Source organism: Amphiura filiformis, chromosome 12 (assembly GCF_039555335.1).
Source record: "Amphiura filiformis chromosome 12, Afil_fr2py, whole genome shotgun sequence".
Taxonomy (NCBI): domain Eukaryota; kingdom Metazoa; phylum Echinodermata; class Ophiuroidea; order Amphilepidida; family Amphiuridae; genus Amphiura; species Amphiura filiformis.
Window position 1 is genome coordinate 67,328,600 of NC_092639.1, and position 24,941 is coordinate 67,353,540.

Consider the following 24,941-nt stretch of genomic DNA (forward strand, 5'->3'; position numbering starts at 1 on the left):
TGATTTGTAGTTTATCACCACAGAGGCCCAATTTTTTGGGCCTGTGTAACATCTAATGCCTATTACAGCAATCTTTCCATTTCTCACCTTTAAGTAATGTCCCAGATATACTCCTGGTTCAGTGTGTTGTTTCTCACACACTTTACCCAGCATGTATTGTACCAGCCACTCCTCACCATCTCCGTCACCTTCACACTCACTGGCTTTGATAAAACAATGCCTGGCTAGCTCCAGCATCTCCTTAAGCTTCTCACGAAGTAGTACCTTGGTTTCATCAGACAGGCGCAGGTGGATATGCTGGGAAAATATATCACAAAATTTGCTAAAGTGTAAACTAACTACTATAAATTATCTAATATACACGCCCCATCTAATAAATGCCTCTAGTAATACAGTACTTGTATTTTCGAAGATACGATCACCAATTTCATGATATCCATGTCTGCGGCCATTGTTATTGACAGTGTTTACAGTATTTATACAAATTTCTTTAATTGTTTGTGGAGCACCGCAACACTGCCAGATGCACATACTACCACAGACGAATCACAAACAGTCAAAGTCTCAGCACCACCCGGTAATGAGGACCAATCTTTCAGATGAAACTGCTAATGCACATACCGCATATTTTTAGTCTTTCAAGTAAACACAAAGACACACAACGCTCTATCGCGAAGGCACACAATGCTGGCATTATTGTTAGACACAAACAATCCAAAAATCAGCCATCATGAATATGCGAGAATTCACAGCATACAAAGCACTTTAGACTGTTTGTGATTCGTCTGTGCTAGTCTGTGGCCAGACGGTACTAGCAATGTTATTAATTACCATTGTAAAAAATACCTCTCATTAACACACCCCCCTTAATTTTTCGATAATGTTATTGGGCACTTATTAGAGAATATACGGTATACACATTTTACAATGAGCATTAACTATTTAGACTACAATAAGTCTTTTCCTTCAAACACAAGAAATGTTTATCTTATTAGTCAACATCATTTGTGATACAATCAAGCTAAATGAGTCTGATGTCAATCAAAATCAACATTTGGTTTTCAATTTCATTACATTCTCAGAGCTTTATTTTGCAAAAAACCTTGCGGTTCCAGAGATATGACCATTTTAGTGTTACTCAGAATAATAAAAGACCAAGGAAGTTGAATACTTTTATGGGCTTTACCTCAAAATGTTGGAAAAATATTAAAAGTGTATTCAAAGTGTATTCAAAGTGTGTAATTATACTATGTGTACTACACGCTATGCTTTCAAATACTCAATCCATAGTGCCAGGTTGCCTCATCAATTTCCAAGGCTCTCTTTAACCCTAACCCTACCCTTGCCCCTATAACCCTACTAACTCACTTGTTTGAGTTGTCTTGAAGCATGTGAATGAAGTGTATATGCCAATGACCCATACTCAATCCATAGTGCCAGGTTGGTGTCATCAATTTTCAAGGCTCTCTCTAACCCTAACCTTAACTATAACCCTACTAACTCACTTGTTTGAGTTGTCTTGAAGCATGTGAGTGAAGTGTATACGCCAATGACCCATACTCAATCCATAGTGCCAGGTTGCCTCATCAATTTCCAAGGCTCTCTTTAACCCTAACCCTACCCTTGCCCCTATAACCCTACTAACTCACTTGTTTGAGTTGTCTTGAAGCATGTGAATGAAGTGTATATGCCAATGACCCATACTCAATCCATAGTGCCAGGTTGGTGTCATCAATTTTCAAGGCTCTCTCTAACCCTAACCTTAACTATAACCCTACTAACTCACTTGTTTGAGTTGTCTTGAAGCATGTGAGTGAAGTGTATACGCCAATGACCCATACTCAATCCATAGTGCCAGGTTGCCTCATCAATTTCCAAGGCTCTCTTTAACCCTAACCCTACCCTTGCCCCTATAACCCTACTAACTCACTTGTTTTAGCTGTCTTGAAGCATGTGAGTGAAGTGTATATGCCAATGACCCATACTCAATCCATAGTGCCAGGTTGCCTCATCATTTCCAAGGCTCTCTCTAACCCAAACCTTAACCCTAACCCTATGTAACTTACTTGTTTGAGTTGTCTTGAAGCATGTGAGTGAAGTGTATACGCCAATGACCCATACTCAATCCATAGCGCCAAGTTGGTTTCATCAATTTCCAAGGCTCTCTCTAACCCTAACCCTACCCTTGCCCCTATAACCCTACTAACTTACTTGTTTGAGTTGTCTTGACGCATGTGAGTGAAGTGTATATGCCAATGACCCATACTCAATCCATAGTGCCAGGTTGGTCTCATCAATTTCCAAGGCTCTCTTGAAGCATAGAAGGGCTGATACAGAATTCTTGTAGATGGGTGACTCTGTTTTCGAATCACACTATAATAAAACATGAATTGATAAAACACATCTCTTTAACAATTCAAACAAAGTTTATCATATGTGACATGATCAAGGGGAATGAGTCACATGTCGACCCTGGTTGAAAATGAGTTCCACATAGGTTTCTAAAGAGAACATATAGAGCTTTCAGAAACTGAAAACCCCATGTTCTTTGCAAAGTTACATCAATTTATCAATCGCTGAAAACAATATAAAACATAAGAATTTAAACACTTTCTTTGCCAATATCTCAAAATCAATATTAGCGACATCCGACTCATTTTCCTTGATCATGTCAAATATAATTTAAGAGAACTAAGCAATTTAAGGATGGTAAGAGAACTAAGCAACCTAAGGATGAAAATAACACAAGAAATTATGCGTAAAATATTGCAGAAGAACAGTCAATAGGATATTCCAGCTGAAATCCATACAACCCCTACGGAAGACATGACTTTAATCTCCCACACGGGGGGTGTAGATTTCAAATGTAGTCACTCATTCAGGTGTGAAATTCACACATCCTGTATAAGAGATTGATGCTATGCCTTCCATAGGGGGTGTGTGGATTTTACCTGAACAGCCCAATGCCAATGGCCATTTTGACAAAGCCATTATTCAAAATGGAGAAAGTCTGTGCATATATAACTGCTAAGTTACTTTTTATGAGGTCTTTACATATCTTTGAACTCTCCAGAATTTTTTTTCAATTCAAAAATTTCAGAATTGTAAATTTTCATGACCATATTTGGAATCAGCATGAACTATGCAATAAAATGAGTACAAACAAGCCTAGTATTGGTTCAGTGGTTCTTAAAATAGCTTTTGTAATTTTGAGGAAATATCTCAAAACTTCAGAGCATTAAATGCTGAAAACTCACCGAGTTTAGTTTAAGATCCAGTCTTCCTCCTCTTGCAAGAGCTACACCAGCCCAGCTATCCAACCGGTTGGGGCACACACAGATATCTAGAGCATAAAACTTAATAGCTTTCCTGTAAATGACAAAGTCAGATTATAAAATTCCATGACAGGTTATGGAAATTTGAAGCAGTATAAGGAATACAAAGACAGTCTACATGCTAAACACGGAGGCGGTACACAGTAAAAATTACCCATATGGGGATATGCCACAAACATGGGTCACATTTTCAGTCTTTTGGTACATCAATGACCCCTTTTTTCTATGCCAATTTTGGTACATGGATGTGTGGTCATTTTTTCAATAGTGACAGTAACATATGTTTACTATTTCTTTAAGGATGATGCAGAGGAATTAGACAGTGTTACCTTTAACATATATTAAAAGCATCTCTTCATTTTTGTTACTTACCCAAATTCCTTATTTTTGAAGTAAAAATCAGCTAAAAAGTAGTGTATTTCCTTCACAACAGGCCTGCAAAGATTCAGAACAGCACAATATTAACATGGATCAGGATTGATTGGAACACTTGCTACATTCCATTGGCTATTCCAGTTGAAATCCATACACCCCCTATGGAGGACATGACCTTAATCCTCCACACAGGGGTGTAGATTTCAAATGGAGTCACCCATTCAGGTAACCCCATTTGAAATTTGCATTCTCTGTGTGGAAAATTTAGGTTATGTTTTCCACAGGGAGTGTATGGATTTCAATTGGAATAGCCCATTGTTTTCAAGACAACAGAACAAAATATTTTCTATGGTTCAGTCATGATTGTTGATATTTCACTGAGCGCAGCTTCAAATCGTGAGTTTGTTCAAAGTGTTGGGGTACATATGCACACATTTACAGATGCTGCATACATGTAGATATAAGCATGAGAAACGGTTGCCTCACTGACTCACAGACCGATTATAATTGAGGGAGCTCTGAAATTTTTACATAAATTAGCTCATTTTCCATTGAAGCCTGTGCAACAGCCAATTAGTATTATTTCACCTTAAAACTGCACATTTTTGTTCTAACAATTAAATAGATAGAAATAAACTACTACCAACCTATCATCTTGCCTATCCTGCGGTAAGCTTGGGGCCTTCTCTGAATTACCCTCCATATAAGCTTGTACAGATTCCATTGTGTTAACAGGGTTCTCATCTTCTGGGATGTTCTTGGATATCTTGAGGAATAAACTCTCTAGATCCGCTGACATGGAATTGGCTTTGTAACTGTCAAATTCAGGAACTAGTTTGGGTTTGAAGTAGTCAAACAAGAAACCTGCACATTCCCACTTCAATGGAACCTTGGTATATAAAGAAAATAAATCATTAGATATCTTAGTAGACTCTCTTGATCTGCTGATATGGAATGGCTTAGGGATGAAATCAAAACTTGACCGGCAGTTGACCGCTGATTCCGTTCGGTTTCCATTGTTTAGAACAATAGAAACCGGATGGAACCGGACAAACTGGCAGTCAATCGCCAGTCAAGTTTTGAATTCATCCCTTAGTAACTGTTGAACAAAGCTATGTTGTTGGCAGGTCCAGGAGACCCTCCAACATTGAAAGATGGGGATTGGGGGAGGGTGAGATACAGGGTGAAGTCTGTGCTTCACATATATTGAATGAATGTTTCACTCGCCTATCCAATTTTGATAGGGCACAAAATATAGCTTGCCTCCTTTATTATTTGCAACAACGAACCTGGTGAAAAATTATGTTTATTTATATAATTCCGATCAATCATGCCACTGTTTTTCCATGTTATATGCAAATGAGTTAATATGCAAATAAAGGAAGACCTCTGATTGGACCCTTACTTCTTCTACTCCATGATCCTGTAGATGTCTTGCCTTAGCTCGCCTATTAGGATGCGCATATAAACAATAGAAACACTGCTCCAATATATGCAAATGAGTTAATATGCAAATAATGGAAACCTCTGATTGGACCCTTACCTCTTCTACTCCATGATCCTGTAGATGTCTTGCCTTAGCACACCTATTAGGATGCGCATATAAACAATAGAAACACTGCTCCAATATATGCAAATGAGTTAATATGCAAATAATGGAAACCTCTGATTGGACCCTTACCTCTTCTTCTACTTCTACTGGATTTCTGGGTAGACCATTTCAGGTATCGCGCCCAGCGGTGCAAACATCACATCTGGTGCAGGACAAACACAATCACTCCGGTCGCTCCTATCAAATACTGACGTGGTGATCAACTAAAAAGAATACTTGAAGACGATGTTTGAAGAACGAAGAACAAATAACTGAGGGTGCATAACATTGAAGACTTGGTGCTGGACTAGTTGGTAGGGGCAGCTGCTGACACCACTGAGCCCGTGTACAGCTCAGGTTGCCCACTGTAGATTGTCTCCTGGATCTTCTTACTGAAGGTCTGTGTTGATGGTGACATGACTACAGATGCTGGTAACTGGTTCCATATTGGTATGGTGCTGGGATAAAACTATGCCTGTATGAATCAATTCTGGTCGAAATCACAGTATAGTGCTCAGAATGCCTCTTTCTGGTCTGCATGGTTGGTGTTTTTCAGGTACATAGTGACTGGGAACATTGACTGATACTTCTTCCTTATTGATCTTATGGAGCATACACAGCTTAGCTACTGTCCGCCTCTGCTCCAGAGTCGGTAGACCAATGTCAGACCTTAAAGCCGTGACACTGGTTCTCCCAATGGTAGTTTCCTGTGACTTAATCTTATGGCTCTCCTTTGTACTCTCTCCAAACTATCAATCTCCTTCTGATGGTGTGGGCTCCATACTGTGGCTGCATACTCCAGGGTTGGCCGAACTAGTGAAGTGTACGCTTGTTTTTAACACTCTGAGGACATCGGTACAAGTTTCTTTGAAGGAAATTTAGGGTCCGCTGGCGCTTTTCCGTCACCTGCTTTATGTGCTGTTTCCATTCCAGTCCTGAATGTAGCTCAACTCCAAGGTATGGATGATGTTCTGCTGTTTCTAACACTGTGCCCATCATTTCATAGAAGGCCTTTACGATGTTTCTTTTTCTGGTGATCCGGAGAAGAGAACACTTTGCTGGGTTGAACCTCATCTGCCAAGTAGTTGACCATTGAACCAGCTTGTCAAGATCTTTCTGGAGGGTTTCTGTGTCTGCTCTTGATGTGATCTTTCTATATATCAAGCGTATCATCAGCAAAAAGGCGCTTAATGGTGGATGATGTTCCATCTCCTATATCATTTATGTAAAGAATGAATAAGAGGGGCCCCAGAACAGTGCCTTGGGGAACCCCAGATATAACAGCCACTTCTTCAGATTTCTCACCGTCTATTACCACACACTGTGTTCTACTCCATGATCCTGTAGATGTCTTGCCTTAGCACGCCTATTAGGATGCGCATATAAACAATAGAAACACTGCTCCAATATATGCAAATGAGTTAATATGCAAATAATGGAGACCTCTGATTGGACCCTTACCTCTTCTACTCCATGATCCTGTAGATGTCTTGCCTTAGCTCGTCTATTAGGATGCGCATATAAACAATAGAAACACTGTTCCAAGGCAAGTTGGAGGTCCTCTTGGAATGGATGTGAGTCATCTCCTGAAGACTTGTCCATCTCAGTCTTGAGAACGGAGACATAGAGCTTGAGGAGAGCACCATCTGAATTGCAGCACCATGAATGTCTGCAAAACAATTATTATATAGCCAAGGTTGAACTAAGTTTGTGAATGATCTAAGGGCAGTGATGTCACATTTGACCAAGAGTCGATGCTGGCAACAGCATCATTTTTTCTGCTATGGATTTTAACTGGAATAGCCCATTGTAATTCTAATTCTTGATGCCAATACCTTTTAAGCTTCCCATGATGCAAATACCTTGCAGAAATTCATTTCATAGGAATAACTGACTTACTGATTGACCCACACACTAAGATAAACTAACTTGTAACTCAGCCAATCCCTCACTTACTCAATCCCTCACCTACTCACTTATCTACCCAATCCCTCACTCAGTCATTCACTCACACTCACTCCATCTTTCATGCATGCATGCACTCTCCTCCCCCAGCACGCATACTGACTCAATCAATCACATGTACTCACTCATCAATCATCACTTACTCACTCATTTATTTGACTCACATATTCACTCACTTATCTTCCCAAGCACTCATGAACTGTTTAGGGCTGACACTCATGGAGGGACTGCCGGTACATGCACACATGTCATCACTCACTCAATTACTCAATTAATTAATTACCTTCCCAGGTACTCATGAGCTGTTTCCAGCAGCATGAGTGATGATGACATCATAGGTACAGGGCTGACACTCCTGGCAGGACTGCCTGTTGAGATGCGTATCTTGGCCAGCTTATCCTCTTGGCTGTCAAAACAAAAAATAGTACAAAAATTAATCAGCATGAGTTTAGTATAACAGACAGCAAAAACATGTTATCCGGGGTTGCCAAACATGCGACTTGGTAGCCCAATTGGGTGACTTTTGATGATTTTCCCTGTGACTTTTGATAATGCATAGAATACGCATTTACTGTGATAGTCAGCAAAAACGTCATCCAAATGGGCTATTCCAGTTAATATCCATACAACCCCATGACCTTAATCTTCCACACAGGTAGTGTAAATTTCAAATGGGGATACTTAAATGGGGGACTCCGTTTGAAATTAACACCTTTTGTCTGGGAAATTAAGGTCGTGTCTTCCATAGTGGGTGTATAAATTGTGACTGGAATAACACTGTTTGCAAAAACATGTCTCTTGATGCACTCAGTAATGTCTTATTACTTGAAGCCCCTAATTAGGTTAAATTCAATATTGCATTCATTCTCTTTATTCGAGTAGAAAATGAGAAAGTTTATCCCATTTCCAAATTTTGGGTTTTTGTTATTAACTCTATAACAGTTTTTTGCCTTTGTCACTATAGCTTGAGATCATTTCAAGTTTGATGCGTAATTGTGTAGACTCCATCTCAGCCCCCTCCATAGCGTGTTCTATAATGCTAATAAGTGTACTACTACTAAAGCTTTGAGATAAACCTACAGTTTGATGAGTCTATATAGGACAATCCATGGTAACACAGTAGTGAGTGGTTGTGTAGACTCCATCTCAGCTCCCTCCATGGCATGTTCTATGATGTTTATAAGTGTACTGGTTAACTGGACTAATCTGGATCTCTCTACTTGGCCCAGAACTGATATCCCTTGCGATAGAGCCCTGAAAAGGAATTGAATGGATAATAATGATGCTCTATTACCACAATACTAACTTAAACCTTAAAGTAAAAACAAGAAATTCTCACAGAATTACCTAATCATGTTTTGCCATTATCATACAAGCAATTGCAGCATGTGATTCAAAAATTGCTAGTGATCAAATGCTACCAGCAATCGGTTGCGGCTAGCAACATATCGATTTAAAAGAAGTCAACTGGTTGCACCCCATACATGGTAAAAGGAGACCTGGTAGGCAAAGAACATCCTACTTGTCTTATGTGCACAAACTGTTGGGAGACTTTGACGACTTTTTACTGCCAGATGCCATTACCACTTTGGCTTTAAATCGTAGTACATGGAGAAATTTTGTAGTCGCCTGCTTCGCAGCCGAATGAAATGAATGAATGAATGAACTAGTTGCAATTTGATGCTAGGGCATGCTAGCAACATATCAATCAGATAATGGCAATCGCTTTTCAGATAAGCGATGGAAGTTATGTCACACAAAAATGCTACACTTCTTTGGATTGCACATAGTGTGTCTTGTCTCAAGTTGAGAGCAATGCCATGTTGAATTTTGCAGTGGCAGTTTCAAATTGCATGTGCTAATCTAATCCTGCAGTGCGTATGCACACGTCCGTACGCTGGCCACCCAATCGCCTAAATGCACTTATGGCACTCTCAACTTGAGACAAACATACTATAGTATGATATGGGCAAGAAAATACACATCACAAAACCTCATAACTTTAGAACCAAATATGCTAGACCTTTGGTGTTTTCAGTATATTATAGCCTAATGTTACTACAAGATAATAATTATAGTAACTCATTTTTCAAAAATGCCTCCTTTGGCCCCCGTGGAGCAGATCGTGTCACATATAATAAAGGCTTATTGCTCTGTGTGCTAGTCATAGGCTTCAACATAAAAAGTTTTGTTATATTTTCTTAAAATATCAAGAGCTTTGTCAAGAATCACTGAACCAATCACTGAACCCAAATATGGTCATAAAAATGTGCAATTCTGACATTTTTGAATTTTTGAAGAAAACTTGGAACTTGTCTTTTGCAGTCCAACACCCAAAACCAAGGAGCACTTACTCGTCTAATGTATCCAGTATCTGAATAAGAAGACCAGTCCACTCCTCTCTGGCATTTCCATTTCTGGCGATCAAGAATCACTGAACCAATACTAGGCTTGTTTGTACTCATTTTAACACGTTTTTCATGCTGAGTCCAAATATGGAAAATGAACAATTCTGACATTTTTGAATTTCAAAAGAAAATTTGGAACTTTTCGTCTGCAATCCTACACCAAAGAGCACTTACTTGTCTAATGTATCCAGTATTTGAACAAGAAGACCAGTCCACTCCTCTCTGGCATTCCCACTTTTGGCTGATATTAATTCCTGGCAAGTTTCTGCTAAGCTTGCAGCTCCACATACTATACATTGCTACAATAAAAAGCAATCAAATATCAAAACATTAGAATTTGCTAGTTGAAATCCATACACCAGTATATTCTCAACAAGAAGGCAAGTGAAACATGTACAAAGAAATATAAGTATCATTTGATGAAATGAGGTGATTATCATGTTGCAAAGGATTCTGGGAAGGGTAAGATAACTCTTCTGACTGCTTACCACCTGCAGCTATCCTATAGACGAATCCAACGAGCCAAGTCATGGTCATGACGGGTCCCCGCATGCACCAAACTGGTGTAGTGTCTGCCCAATTGGGTGGATTAAAGCCACTTAAAATTCGATGTTAAGATTCTTTTGTGTTGTACACTGTCATTATTCTTTTGTCTATGTGTAACACAGGTGATAGAATGCAGTTTAAAATACCCTCCAAGGCCGCATCATTTCACATTTTAGGTGAGATGGAGCCGACGGGGACCCAACTTTGGCAGCCATTGAGGTGTAGGAATGCGTGAAAGTTTATTCATCTATAGACGATTCAACCCATCGTGGGACGTTTTTCCAACATATCCCGGCTGCCGGTCAATCATCTGTACCTTGTTTTTAGCCTGATATGTATGATCGCCCGGTAGCCTGAATTTGTTTGAAACACCTCCCACGATGGGTTGAATCTGCTATAGTTTGTAATACCATACGTAACAGTAACTTCACAACTTACCGAGTAATCTTGCAATTTAAGTAGCGCTTCAAACAGTAGCTCCAGTTGTGACTCTCTCTCTCTGGGACAGCCATTGACGTCTCTGCTACAGGCTTCCCACTAGCACCTACCCTTGGTTGCATTACAGAAGGTAATAATAGCTTCACAACTTACCGAGTAATCTTGCAATTTAAGTAGCGCTTCAAACAGTAACTCCAGTTGTGACTGTCTTTCAGGGACAGCCATTGATGTCTCTGCTACGGGCTTCCCACTAGCAGCTACTCTTGGTTGCATTACAGAAGGTAATAATAGCTTCACAACCTGTTTGTAGTCTTCCTCTCCATGGAGACGATGCACTTCCTCCAGAGACTGACAACGTTCCAATGATTTCTTCTGTTCTTCTATTTTCTCTGTAATGGGATTAGTACAAGAAAAGTTCAAATCCAAATGGGCCTGTGCTAAAGGCTAGCTATATCAAATCCACTGTATTGGATTGTGCTATTCCATAAGCTCCCTATGGAAGATATGACCTTAAGGTGGTACTACACCCCTTGACTATTTTTGCATTTTTTTTTTTTTTTAATAACACACTGGTAACAAAAGTGATGTATATTTTATGGGCAAGGAATCCATTTACTACACTGTAATTTCAGTGACTCAAGACAAGCGGTACCTTATTTATGATAAGAAAAGAGGTACCGCTAGAATGTACCTCGTTTCTTAACATATATAATGAACCACTTGTCTTGAATCACTGAAATTTCAGTGAAGTCATTGTATTCCTTGCCCCTATAATATACATAAATGTTTTTAGCAGTGTGTAGTTATTTTTTGAGAAAAATGCAAAATTTGTCACAAAATTTATCAGGGGGTGTAGTACCACCTTAATTATTTTTCACACAGTGAATGTGAATTTGAAATGGGGTTCCCTCAATAGGTGACTCCATTTGAAATCTACACCCCTTGTCTGGGAGATTATGGTCATGTCTCCCATATAGGGTGCATGGACTGGAAAGTGCCAAAGGGTCAAAGGTCTATCTACAACTTGACATGTTTCTAACCTTTATTGATATATTATCTAAGAACTATTTTGATTGGTTACAAAGAGGGTTATATCATAGATTGAGCCAATCAGAGATAGTTTAGGTTGATATGTTTCTTACCTTTACTGATGATATTATCTTGGATACAATTAGGCAGTGTAACTGTCGTTGACGTTTTATTTCCATCGGAATCAGCCTTGTCACTCATCAGCAAAGTAGCACACTGTAATGATGATAATGACAAGTTGATCAAAATATACTTCTTTAAAAGGGCACTCTGCAATCAGGTACACAAGGGGGTGGCGAGGGTCAGGCCCACACTTTTGTTCCCAGTGTGGGGAGTTGCATTCACTTCAGAGAATTTGAGATTTTTTATTATTTTCTACTGGGTTTGTCAGCAATGGTGGCACCATGAATTTTCTTGGGGGGGGGCATTGGGGAGCAAAGACAAATTTTCTCAATTGCCACAAAAAGTGGAAAATTTGGGTTTTTAATAGAGGCAGCTGGGGAGGGGCAAGTAAAATATTTGAGGGGGAAATGCCACCTTGCCCCCCCCCCCCAATAGTGCTGCCACTGTTTGTCTTCAATTGGGGCTATCAGTTCGAGGGAGGGGACTTAAGACCTTCCCCTACGCCATCCCACTTCTTGTGAAATTCGTCAAATAATTAGAAGTTCATTAATAGAATTGATGAGGGCACAATCAATTGTTTACAATAACTAGATTTCAATCTTCTGCTCTTCCGCATCATGCCTCTGTGGCTCGCTCAGTTGGTTAGAGCATCGTGCTAGCAATACAAAGGTTGCCAGTTCAAATCCAGCTAGATGCACTGGGCTTAGTTTTTTAACGTTTTTGTGCACTGGTTTCTCTGGGTAAAGATTAAAATTTTGGTCATTAGCATTAAACCTACCTCATCAAAAAAATCAACTGACATCTCTGGTTTCCCTTCAAGGATTAAGAAACGAGATTTCATCCAGTTTGCTACAAAGAAAAGAAAACAAAAACTAATATATTAACTGACAAATCCAACACATATTATTATGTCCAATTCCGATTTTTTTTTTAATATGGCCGGTTTTTGGAATGGGCCAAAAACATTCAATTTTGCATGTTTCTTTCAATTGCAGTCACAAAATTCAAAGACTTAACTCAAGACTGAGCATAGATCTTTTTAAATCAAGATTGGAAAACCGCGCTATTTATTCAGTAATCTAGGGGGTCAAATTGTACCCAAACTGGCAGACAAGAAATGTCATGAATTACGACACCCTTTTGCGCAAAAATATAGCTTATTAAGCCAATGTGAGCATGGGGTCATCGTGAGAAATATTTTTCTAGCATATTGAGCTAACACCTCAGCTACTTGGTTTTTCACAATAAGTTACTAATGGAATTAAACAGGCAATGTCCGTCATTTTTCGTCAGTTAATTTTTTTTTTACAGAACGTTTTGTTTATGTGCATCACCTGTTCCACAGTCAGTCTCTTACACAACACTCCCACCACACGCTTGATTGATACCACCACACGCTCGATAAATTGACCGTTGAAAGTTCATCATAGCTAATGATGCCTGTTACACATTGGAACTTCGCACTGTACATGATGCTGAAGAGGTACTTTTTATGGGCGCAGTTTGACTCAGTTTGAAAAGGTCTATTCAGAGTCTTGAGTAAAGGCTTAGATATTAATCTTAATCTTACTACAAAACTCTTTTCAACAGAACTTACCCCTGGCTGCATAAGTTTTCCACATTTCACCTGCTATCTGCGGTATATAAGACATGTCTTCTATGTAACCCATGTCTTCTTCAAAGAATTTACCGGGAAAATCTGCCAGACAGTTGACTGGACCTGAACCAGATGACCTGATGCATAAACAAATAAATTATTGGGCAATTCCAGTTGAAATCCATACACCCAATAGACATGATCTTAATCTTCCACACAGGGAGTAGGAATTTCAAATTGGGTTACCTAATGGGTGACTCCATTTGAAATCAATACCACCCTGTGTGGGTGGGAGACTTAGGTCATGTTGTCCACAGGGGTATATAGATTTCAACTGGAATATATATACCCCATTACAATAGATATCAATTGATTTGAAGACACTGCAGATGCACATAGTTCAACCAAAGCTGATCGTTATCCAGTAGCATAGCCAGGGTTTTAGTGTGAGGGGGCAAAGCCAAATTTTTGTCCCCATTTGTCACTTTTTTTGTCTCATTTTTAGTCATTTTAAGAACACTTTACTCTTTGCCATCACCATTTTATCCCTGAAAATTTTCTGGGGGCAGTTTGCCCCACTGGCTTCCCCAGGCTACGGCCATGTAATTATCTAATGCTCATATCATAATAGCAAAGTGCGCAGTTAAAAATCACTACACTGGGTTTCAGAGAAGAATGGCAGTCTCTTGCAGATTGACGCGAGCGCCCTGTTAATGAGCGACATCACTTCAAGGGTGCTGATCTGCGCCAATCAATGATTTGACGCACAATCGGCCAATCAGATTATCAGTCTGTTGCTATGATTGTCAGACAATTGATTGAACTAATCAGAACCATACTCTGCACGCTCTCAAAATGTAAACAAGTGCCATTCTTCTCTGACAAGAACTTTAGTCATCAAATGCTTGTAGCGACTGTAAAATCACCACCAGCTTTCAGTTGCAGATTCTGATGTAGTGCCAACACTGCCTTGAAGTTAACTGGTTGCAATTTGACACTATATCAGCTCGTAATAGGCAAGAATTGTTTGGATTTTGTAACTGTGCGCATTAATTGAGTCCTAACTTAGGACGATCATAGTATAGGCATGCTTGAGACTTCTGATCCATATATCGTTGGCAATCACTTTTCCGGTTATAAGCGACGGAAGTACCATCACACAAAAATGGTACACTCCTTGTGATTGCTTCGTATATACGATACAGGCATTAGTCAAGGAACCCTATTCTACAAATTCATATCTTAGTCAGTGAATCCTAGTCCAACCCCCAATGGAGGGTCTTCAAAAAACTTTGACTTTCCAATGTTGCCTATTTCTATATCTATTCTCAAGTAATTAATATGACCCATCAATATGCCTACTTTTCACAGACAGCACCCAATTTTGTTAAAACAAACTTACTTTTTAGGAGTGCTAGACGTCTTGGCTCTCGCTATAAACCACTGGTCAAGTTTCAGCTCTGCGTATACCAACAGCATTTCTCCCACTCCACGTCTGTATTGCTCACTGGCGTCAGAACTGTGTATGGTTGACAAAGTGAATAAATAACAACAATGGAGGTTAAAATTGAATTAGGCTATTCCACTTGAAATCCATATACCCCCTATGAAAGACATAGGGGGTATGTTGCCTGATCTGCTTGTTTCCCCCATTTCTTTTTTCTTTAAGGACCCCAATGGAAATAAGCCTCAATTTTTATTGAGGCCTTTTGGGCTATCCTTGGTACTCGTCTGGTGTTTACTCCATAATCCATACATTTCGTTGTTATATCTGGTTTTTCATGCAATTGACCACATCTTGTATGTATTTATAATGTATCTTTTTATCATATGTGCTGTAATATTTTTTATGTGAGTACTGAATAAATATGAATGAATGAATGAATGAATGGACCCTAACCTTCCACACAGGGGGTGTGAATTTTAAATGAGGTTTACCTGAGTGGATGACTCATATGAAATTCACACCTGTGGGAGATTAAGGTCACATCTTCCATAGGGGGTGTATGGATTTCAACTGGAATAGCCCAATGACATATGGGGGGCACTGTTGGGCTATTCTCCGATCCATTGACACCAGATGGCTGAAAAATATAAGTCAATTTATGATACAACTGCAAATTTAGGTCAATTTATGATATAATTGCAAAATCTTTTGTCGCTCTAGTTGGATGAGGAATGAAAATAAAAATGTCAGTCTCAGAAAAAAAATCCTCTGCATTTTAATTTCTTACCTCATTATTTCTGGGAAACAGCAGTGTTTGCGAAGCCTTTCAAATCCTTTTAAATACACATCCGTCAACTTGTTGGGCCTAGAAAATGGAAACATGCCAATATAATCAGGGTGTCCAGGTTAAAAGTTTTTTAAACTTTGCTAATTCTTTGTTTTTTTTAATTTGGACTGATAGACTCACAGAAAGAGAGAAGGTAATAGTGGTATTCAGGTCCTTGCCGACCGTGCGCAGAGACGAACAAAAACAATTCTGCGTCTTATCTGAAGCGTATTAGTACTTGTGTGCAGGTCACTTCAAGTGAGTCTCTCAAATGCACCTATCATCCATGTCGCGCTTCCATGACAACAAATGCCTTGAGCCCATTCCGAGGAAAACCAAATACCCCATATTTGGCTCCATGCCTGTGTAAAGATGGCGATCGAGTCCCGGTTCTTCTTCTCTAATTCTGTGGGTACATGTATGTTAAAAGACACTCATTAAAAAAAATGATCAAAATCAGACCATCCAGTCCCGCGATATGGCCGTTTAAAGGCATAAAAAGAAGAAAAAAACACAATTATCATTGTTTTGGTAAAAGGTGCTTTTAAATGCACATCTGTCGACTTGTTTGGCCTGAAAAATGGAAATGTGCCAATATAATCATCATCTGCCAATAATAGTCAATAATAATGTCTTAATTTCACTGTTTTACCAAGAATTAGTTTTTTTTGCTTAATATTTTTGCTTTAAAAGGAAGTTGCAATTCTTTTTGCTTCCTGGATGATATGTGTACATTTTGATGGCTCTGTAACACATGAATACCAAATGCCATATCAAGTCAATGTTTAAGGTTATTAATAATATTAAACTGTTGTGATTTGGTAGTTCACAGCATCTTACGAATGGTAGTGCGCTTTGGCAAAAACTGCATTGCTCAATTCAGAGCGGGCATTTAGAAGAATTAAAATATCACAGATATACTTTTATAGGTGCTGCGGTTCTTGAGTTACGTTGTAAAGAGGGCTGAAACAACAACACTTTTGTAAAACGTACATCACTCATTAACAACAATAAATTAAGCAAGTTTGCAAAGTATACGATTTGTAGAATGAACTTTTTTTTTAGGTTGCTTCAACCAACAATACCTCGTCTACCCTTAACAGCAAATAAACTGAGTGTTTTCTTGAATTTGCCATCTGGCCTAGATTCCATTTGAAATCTGCCATAACCCTGTGGAAGATCTAAGAAAACTCTTTCACAGAAGAATAGACAATTGGGTAACTTCCATTTGAAATACTCACTCCAGTTGTGTGAGATATAGGTAAAGGCATGTACAGAGGGAGTATGGGTTATAATTAACCCTAGCTGATTCCATTTCAAAAACATATTCCCTCTGTGGAAGCCTTTTCTTGAATCTTCCTGGGCAGTCCTGTACAATGATTTTATAAAGTCGATAGTACATTACTGACTTACATCACATTGGCGCAGCCATTTGCCATTGGTGCCAGGATGTCTGGCATGTGGCTTGAAGCTCTACAGGTGGCCTTCCTGTAGTTTTCAATGACAAGATAGGAACTGTGGCCATTTTTCTGCTTAGAAAATTATATTTTGTGCTAATTTAAAACAATATTACAGAAAATTCTCTCTATAACTTTTTAAATCTTTCGACAAAGATTTTACAAATATTGTTTTGTGCATTGTATGTGAAATTTAGAATCACCCAGTGCTCAGAATTTCTGCCATAATTCTCCTATTCATTTGTGTGTGCAGCTGAAAATCATCCAGCCCTCTAACAATGGGTGGTCTGCTAATGGCTGCCTCCATGAGCTCTACTCGATAATATTATATTATCGAATATATAAAATCATTGTACAGGACTGCTGGGGTGGATTTCAAATGGAATAGTTCTCACCATTTTAGATTGTATTTCCTAGCCAGTGTCACAAGGTAGTAATGCATGATGTCCAATATTCCACTATTATCTTCATGTTCAGCTAAGAACTCCTTTACATCAGACTCTTCAGTACTGAGAAATTCTGTTGTGTCAAACTCACAAGGTTTATCTGGGAAAATAACACAATATGGTGTAAGACTTCATCGGGTGCAAGCTAAGCTATTTCTAACCATACACTAACCCTAACTAATACCCTAATGTGAACTCAAGCAAACTGTTATCTTTGCATTCCTTCAAGAACTGCTTCATATCAGACTCTTCAGTACCAAGGATCCTGGAGTAATGTTATACTTTAGGATAAGCCACTTGTTTGTCCAAGTCATCAGTCATCGATCTTGACAGTGAATTCGTGTTTTTTTTAGTGGGGTCGCCGTCGGACAAGTTTAGACAGTTCTAAACTTGGCCGAAGGTGAACCCGCTAAAAAAACCACTAATTGTTATGAATTCATGTCGTAAAAGCCTACCCCACAATTTGACAGTGAATGTTCAATGAACAGATATTATTACTCTTGGATCAAGAATGTTGTCTAAATTTACCTTTATCAAATGCAAATTGGACTAGTAACTTAACAAATAAGTAAAATGTGATCTAACAGTGCCTCCAATTGGTTAATTACATGCTATTAGTAAAATATGTTCTAACAGTGCCTCCAATTGGTTAATTACATGCTATTAGTAAAATATGGTCTAACAGTGCCTCTAATTGGTTAATTACATGCTATTAGTAAAATATGGGCTAACAGTGCCTCCAATTGGTTAATTACATGCTATTAGTAAAATATGGTCTAACAGTGTCTCCAATTGGTTAATTACATGATATAATCATCTGAGTAACCAATCAAAATATATCTTATACCTTGAGGTTGTTGAGTAGGCGTTGCAGCATCTTGTATAGGTTCTTCTTGATTCATCATACCATCTTGACTGTCCTCATCGGTTTCACTGTAAAAATAAAACATGAAAAATTGATCTCTACTAGCCAACAAAGAGGTATCAATTATAATTGAAGACAATGATGAGGATGGGTACTGAATGGAAGAGCACAGATTGTGTTATTCCAATTGAAATCCATACACCTCCTATGAAAGACATGACCTACATCTAACACACAGGGGGTGTAGATTCAGGTAACCATTCAGGTAACTGCATTTGAAATTCACACTTCCTGCGTCAGATTCTCAAAGTCTAGCACCTAGCAAGATTAAAGTGATGTCCTCCATAGGGGTGTATGGATTTCAACTGCAATATCCCATTTTGGAGCAGACGACACTGAATGGGTGGCCCCATTTGAAATTCACACTCCAAGTCATGTCTTCCATAAGGGATTGTATGGATTTCAACTGGAACAGCCCACTGAACAGGTGACAAAGAGTGGCGATGTTCTTTATATTTTCATCACATTCAGTGTTCAAAATAATATAAAATTTTCAAGGGCTATTGGGTTTGGAATCTACTGGCTATCTAAATTTTCACATAGTCAAACTCAAATTGTAAAATTGTAATGTTATACTGGTCCACATTTTGTGACACTTTGTAAGACTTCTGTCTCTAAAATCAACACCACTTCTTCCTTGTGTTTCTTCTCCCACTCCCTGCCACCATGTCCCTCTTTATAATTGAATATATTATTACCCCTAACTCTCTCAAATATCCATTAATACCCACATCAGTAAGACTTGACGGCAGGAATCGTTGCAGTAATTCTACATAATTTACAGAAACCACTTCTTTCTTCTTTGTGTGTAAATCCCTCCCTCCCTCTTTAAGGTTATACAGGATTTTGAACTTTTGTGTAGGCAAATTGGCTGCACGTAGCCACCTAAAATATTTTGTTTTTCAAAAAAATAAACATGGCAGGCCTAAAATCATACTTCATCTTAAAGTTGACACTCTAATGATTATTATTGTAATACTTTTGACGTCATAGCTCATACACAAATGTACTTTGTAAGTGTTTCAATTTGTGTTCAATTTCATGAGCATGAGGTTTTTTGGGAAAGAGGCCAGGAAAATATGGGGAGAGGGTCCGATTTCATTGCGATTTCGCATATGTGTTACAAACAAACCAATGAAATAATGTACCTATTTATTCTTTCGATAGGTCCTCCTGATTTAAAACAGTAAGCTTACATGTTCACAGAATGTCAATGAAAATGATGGGGTAAATGTCAGTCTTTTTGCAACAACAATATTAATTTAGTGTGCCAATATATTGACACAATTATTCCCTACATTATTTCTTTGAAGTATCAGCTAACACATGCATATCAAAATTTTATGAATCAGCTACGGAAACATTAAAAATAATTTATTTCATCTCAGCATATCAGGCCAAATGGTCCAAAATGGAGTTCTGAGATATCCACACATTTAGTTTCAAGTACTCACATTTTCTGCTATTTCACAGTATCAATTCACAATCCCATAATATTCCAGGTGCAGTGCTCCTGTATTACTACTGATAATCCTTACTGCATGGGAAGTATCAATTGATTTTCACAAAACTTGCAGAAATTGACAAATTTCTGCCAAAACTTCCACACTATCTATTATCATGTTCAAACCATGTGCTAACTTGTTTACAATGCTAGTTAGTGTTGCCAGGGCCAAGATGATAGTACTTATTTTATTGATTTTGTCTAGTATAGTGCTGGTTGAATACTCATGCTCCACTGTGCATATGCTTCAGTGATTTTAGCAATCAAATGAAAATGATAGGGTTGCCAGTTCATGCACTGGAATAATAATCACTATAAGGGGCACATCACTAAATAAATGTCCCATTGAAATACATGTGAAAATACAATAAAGTAACTAGGTGCATAATAATTATGAGTCCTGGGGAGGGTAGAATGGGGAGGGGGAGCAGTTTTGGCAAACATTTACAGTGCATCTTTATAAGGCTTAGGAAACACTACAGAAACATTCAAATCTGCATCATAATATCTAGGCCATTTAAAGTTTCCACATTGGCAAAGTTTGGCTGGCCGAGAGCAGGGCCAGGGGAGGATGACAGGAAATGTTGGCATACCTTTTAAAATCTAACCCACGGGCCCCCCATGTATATTTGGGATTCCCCTTCCAAAGAAAATGATAGCCCTCACACCTTCTCTTTCTTCCATGAGTTACACCAAATGCGGAAGGATTTAGTGTAGTGTCCCTTAAAACAAGAACTTTCTTTAAAAAGAATTAGTGCTGTGGGATATCTAGAGCAAATATTGATACACAAAAATAATTTAAAAAATACTTTGTTGATACAATTTTTTCAATCTACATCTCTGAGATGTTTAATATATACATATACTTCATAAATAAAAATTAAAAAACAAAAGACAAGTTGAGTGGAATTTTCACCCTCCGTAACCTTAATCACCCCTTATATATTCAATTATCCATTAATTCCCATACCTATCAGTTAGACTTGATGGCAGAAATCTTTGCAGTAATTCCGCATAATTTACAGAAACCACTTCTTCTTTCTTCTTCGTAGTGTTCCGTACCTATACATGGGTCACAACAAAATTGTATATATAACTTAGAAAAGCTACTTCCTACATACACTGGGTTATCCCAGTTGAAAACCATAGACCCTCTAAGGAAGACATGACCTTAATCTCCTACAATGAACTTAATCTCCAACAAAGGGGGTGTAGATTTCAAATGGAGTCACCCATTCAGTTGGGGTGTGTGTGAGTCACCACATATCTAAAAAGCTGAAAAAGCTGGAAACAGCAACCAAAATGCTAAAAATTTGGAAAGATCCTATACTTTTGTTCTGAGCAAATGTACAAAAAAAAAGCTGAACATCAAAACCAAACCAACTGAAATCAGCTTAAAAGCTGCACTCTCATACCCCAGCACAATTCAGGTAACCCCAATTAAAATTCACACTCCCTGTGTGAAAGATTAAGTCATGTCTTCCATAGGGGGTGTATGGATTTCAAGTAGATTTTGTTTGTTAATTTATCCAGGATCCATCAGTTTCCACCTTTCACTTTATCTATCTCAATACCGTCCTCTTCCTCTTCCTACTCATATGGTATTCCTCAAGGGTCTATCCTGGGTCTCTTTAGTTACATATATGAAATCCCTCTCTCTTACCCTGGCAGATCTACGCTTTCCACCATACACTTCATCTAGTTCAATACCGCCTCTCTTCCTCTTTGGGCCTCGACGCTTCTTCTGCTTCCCTTCTAAGCCTATATCAGTTTCCATGGCAACTGGATGATCTGTAACAAAAACAACTTGTAATTAAATTGACATCAATGTATTTTCTGCTACTTTTCAATCAAAGCTCCACAAATCCATCTTTTAACATCACTTTGAAGATTCTTTCTTTTTCTTTCCTTTGTTCTTTCCTTTGTTCTTTCCTGTCTTGTCTGTCTTATGTCTTTTTGTCATGGTGTTTACTTTCTTGGTAACTGGCTGGCCTGCTTTCTTGCTTTATTTTTGACTTACTTCTTACCTTCCTTTCTTTAATTTCATTTTACCTTCTTTTATCCTTACTATCTTCCTATATGTATCCCTTTCTTTTCAAGAAGCACTTGTTTCTGTGATATGAAATTACCGAGTTATAAACATTGCATGTTCATGTGTTTGTTTGTCTGTTTACCTGGTGTAGCATGACTGGTTGTATCATCCTCCAGATGTAGCAGCACTCTCTTCAACTCCTTAGATGCATTTGTTTGTTTGTTTGTTTGTTTGTTTACAAGCTTACCTGATGTAGCCTGACTGGTTGTATCATCCTCCAATGCAGAAGACTGTTCTCCAGATGCAGCAGCACTCTCTTCAACTCCTAAATGCATTTGCTGTAACTGACTTAATTGCTGTTGCTGACTTTGCTGTTGCAGACTTTGCTGTTGCTGACTTTGCTGTTGCTGACTTTGCTGTTGCTGAGTTTGCTGTTCCTGCTGCTGTTGCTGATCATGCATTATCTGACCGACTTCAGCATCACCCTGACCTTTCTCAACTTCAAGTCTAGCATCTAGCAAGAGTAAGAGTGACAAACGTTAATTAACCATGTCTGGATTCCCAAGGGAAAAATGGTTGCTTTCAAAAAGGCAGGGCACCAAGGCATAATCAATGGCTGTAAAATGGCACCAAGTCAAAATGGCACCAAGTCAAAATGGCACCAAGTCAAAATGGCTTTATAAAAGGGCACCAAGACAATATTGTCATCGCAACTATTGACTTGCAATCCAGTCCAGGGTGACAAATTCTGCAACCTTCAGGTAGCCTCTATTACCTGCACACACCATGGAGAATTCATCCTGGCATATTCATCGCCTCAACAGAATTCTTGCTGAATTTATTTGTTTTTTTATTCTTTAGTTAGGATTTATTATGCCGATTTACATTTATATTTGCTGATTTTATATGATCACATTTGTAAACAACAGCAGTGTGAAGCAGAGATGATAATGATGCGAGCAGGTTCCCCAAAACAAGTCGTGAGCACGTTTTACTTACAAGAAGTTGCAATATCAGTTACTTTTGGGTTTGCGATCGCTCTTATTCAAGCTTGGTTGTAATATATCGACACAAAGTGCGATTGTGCAATCTCGCTTACTCTTACCCAGGTACAGGGTTTTCTTTTACGCATGTATATACGTGTTCACAAACTTTACGTACCTCCTGAAATCCAAAGTACAAAGTCCAACCCGTAAATCTTAAACCTTGAAAACGTACATGTTCAAATTTGTTTTAAAATTTGATATAGAAATATCCAATATTTTCATCTAGATCTGGGGGTGATGGGACATCCAAAAAGACAAATTGCTAATGTTAATGCGGGTATAGGGGTGCAACAGTTACTTCAAGTAGTTACTAATGAAAAAAAATTTAGAAAAAAAATATTGTGTCTCTGCCAGGTGTCATTGCAGATAGGCATTTCTTGCTCTAAACTCTCGATATACTGGTGCTTACCATGCAGCAAGCAGAATCTTAGACAACTATCCAGTTATTACCAAACAGAATAAAGCAATTCTATCGTGGTAACTGGATAGATGTCCAAGATTCTGCTTTCTGCACCAAGTAACATTATTGCAAGGAAAGGCCAGGTAAGGCACCACAGATGCAGAAAGCAAATTCTTGGACAACTATCCAGTTACTACCACACAGAATAAAGCAATTCTATTGTGGTAACTGGATAGTTGTCCAAGATTCTGCTTTCTGTGCTTACCATGTTGAATTCCCTCTCCTTGTTCTTGGCCCTGAGATTGTCCTGGTACATCAGATGCAGCATTCACTTGATTGGAAGACCTCTCTCCTGATGGTGATGTCACCATGGAGTCTGCTGGTACAAAAGGTTCTGTTCCTCCCCCATCAACCAGTACTGTTGGTAGTGTTCCTTGAGATGTTACAGAGGGTGTAGGTTCAATGGATTCAACATCCATGGGTGTATCCCCCTGTTGGCAGTGTTCATTGGTTTCTTGTAAGCTTCCTGCTATGTCTATGGTGCAGCCCATACTCTGTAATTTAACAGTACCCCTGATTGGTTAATCACATAATCAAAGTAACCATTAAATGGGGGTAACCCTTTTGGTTTAGGATGTGGATTGTCTTCAAACTTTATAACATACAATGACAAATATTGTCCCTTTTAAACATCTATGTGAGAAAACAAGAACATTTTCAGCGAAATGTGAATATTTAGCACAATTAGCAAGCCAATAAGTTGGTATACGTGAATTGCATTCTGGTCCGGCATCCTGAAACAACACTGTCATGCCTGTGTGCCATATTCCTGTTAGAGTGCTTGTAGTACAACACTGTCATGACTGTGTGCCATATTCCTGTTAGAGTGCTTGTAGTACAACACTGTCATGACTGTGTGCCATATTCCCGTTAGAGTGCTTGTAGTACAACACTGTCATGCCTGTGTGCCATATTCCCGTTAGAGTGCTTGTAGTACAACACTGTCATGACTGTGTGCCATATTCCCGTTAGAGTGCTTGTAGTACAACACTGTCATGACTGTGTGCCATATTCCTGTTAGAGTGCTTGTAGTACAACACTGTCATGACTGTGTGCCATATTCCCGTTAGAGTGCTTGTAGTACAACACTGTCATGACTGTGTGCCATATTCCCGTTAGAGTGCTTGTAGTACAACACTGTCATGACTGTGTGCCATATTCCTGTTAGAGTGCTTGTAGTACAACACTGTCATGACTGTGTGCCATATTCCTGTTAGAGTGCTTGTAGTACAACATTGCCCATAGTACTTTGAACGCAAGATTTATCTTTTCCAAGGTGTGTTTTTGGCTCTTTTATAGCACCCACCCTGGGCCTCAAGGAAGAACAGATGGATTAATTGTGTTTTCAACTGATTGAGTGTCCCAGGTTAAAGAAGAAATAAAACAAACAA

General features: G+C 38.7%; 1 protein-coding gene across 1 annotated transcript in view; it reads right to left on the reverse strand.

The window, feature by feature from the left end:
• LOC140166601 (calcineurin-binding protein cabin-1-like) overlaps window positions 1-24,941 on the reverse strand; it is a 60,420-nt gene that overhangs the window by 15,779 nt on the left and 19,700 nt on the right. Inside the window, 21 exon segments of the mRNA XM_072190103.1 lie at window positions 88-297; window positions 2,212-2,373; window positions 3,258-3,369; window positions 3,708-3,770; window positions 4,358-4,599; window positions 6,763-6,970; window positions 7,550-7,672; window positions 8,347-8,520; window positions 9,849-9,973; window positions 10,812-11,047; window positions 11,801-11,903; window positions 12,589-12,659; window positions 13,408-13,544; window positions 14,810-14,926; window positions 15,642-15,719; window positions 17,533-17,683; window positions 18,431-18,516; window positions 20,983-21,074; window positions 21,676-21,803; window positions 22,292-22,558; window positions 23,756-24,044. Coding sequence (XP_072046204.1) covers window positions 88-297; window positions 2,212-2,373; window positions 3,258-3,369; window positions 3,708-3,770; window positions 4,358-4,599; window positions 6,763-6,970; window positions 7,550-7,672; window positions 8,347-8,520; window positions 9,849-9,973; window positions 10,812-11,047; window positions 11,801-11,903; window positions 12,589-12,659; window positions 13,408-13,544; window positions 14,810-14,926; window positions 15,642-15,719; window positions 17,533-17,683; window positions 18,431-18,516; window positions 20,983-21,074; window positions 21,676-21,803; window positions 22,292-22,558; window positions 23,756-24,044 — 3,174 coding nt within the window.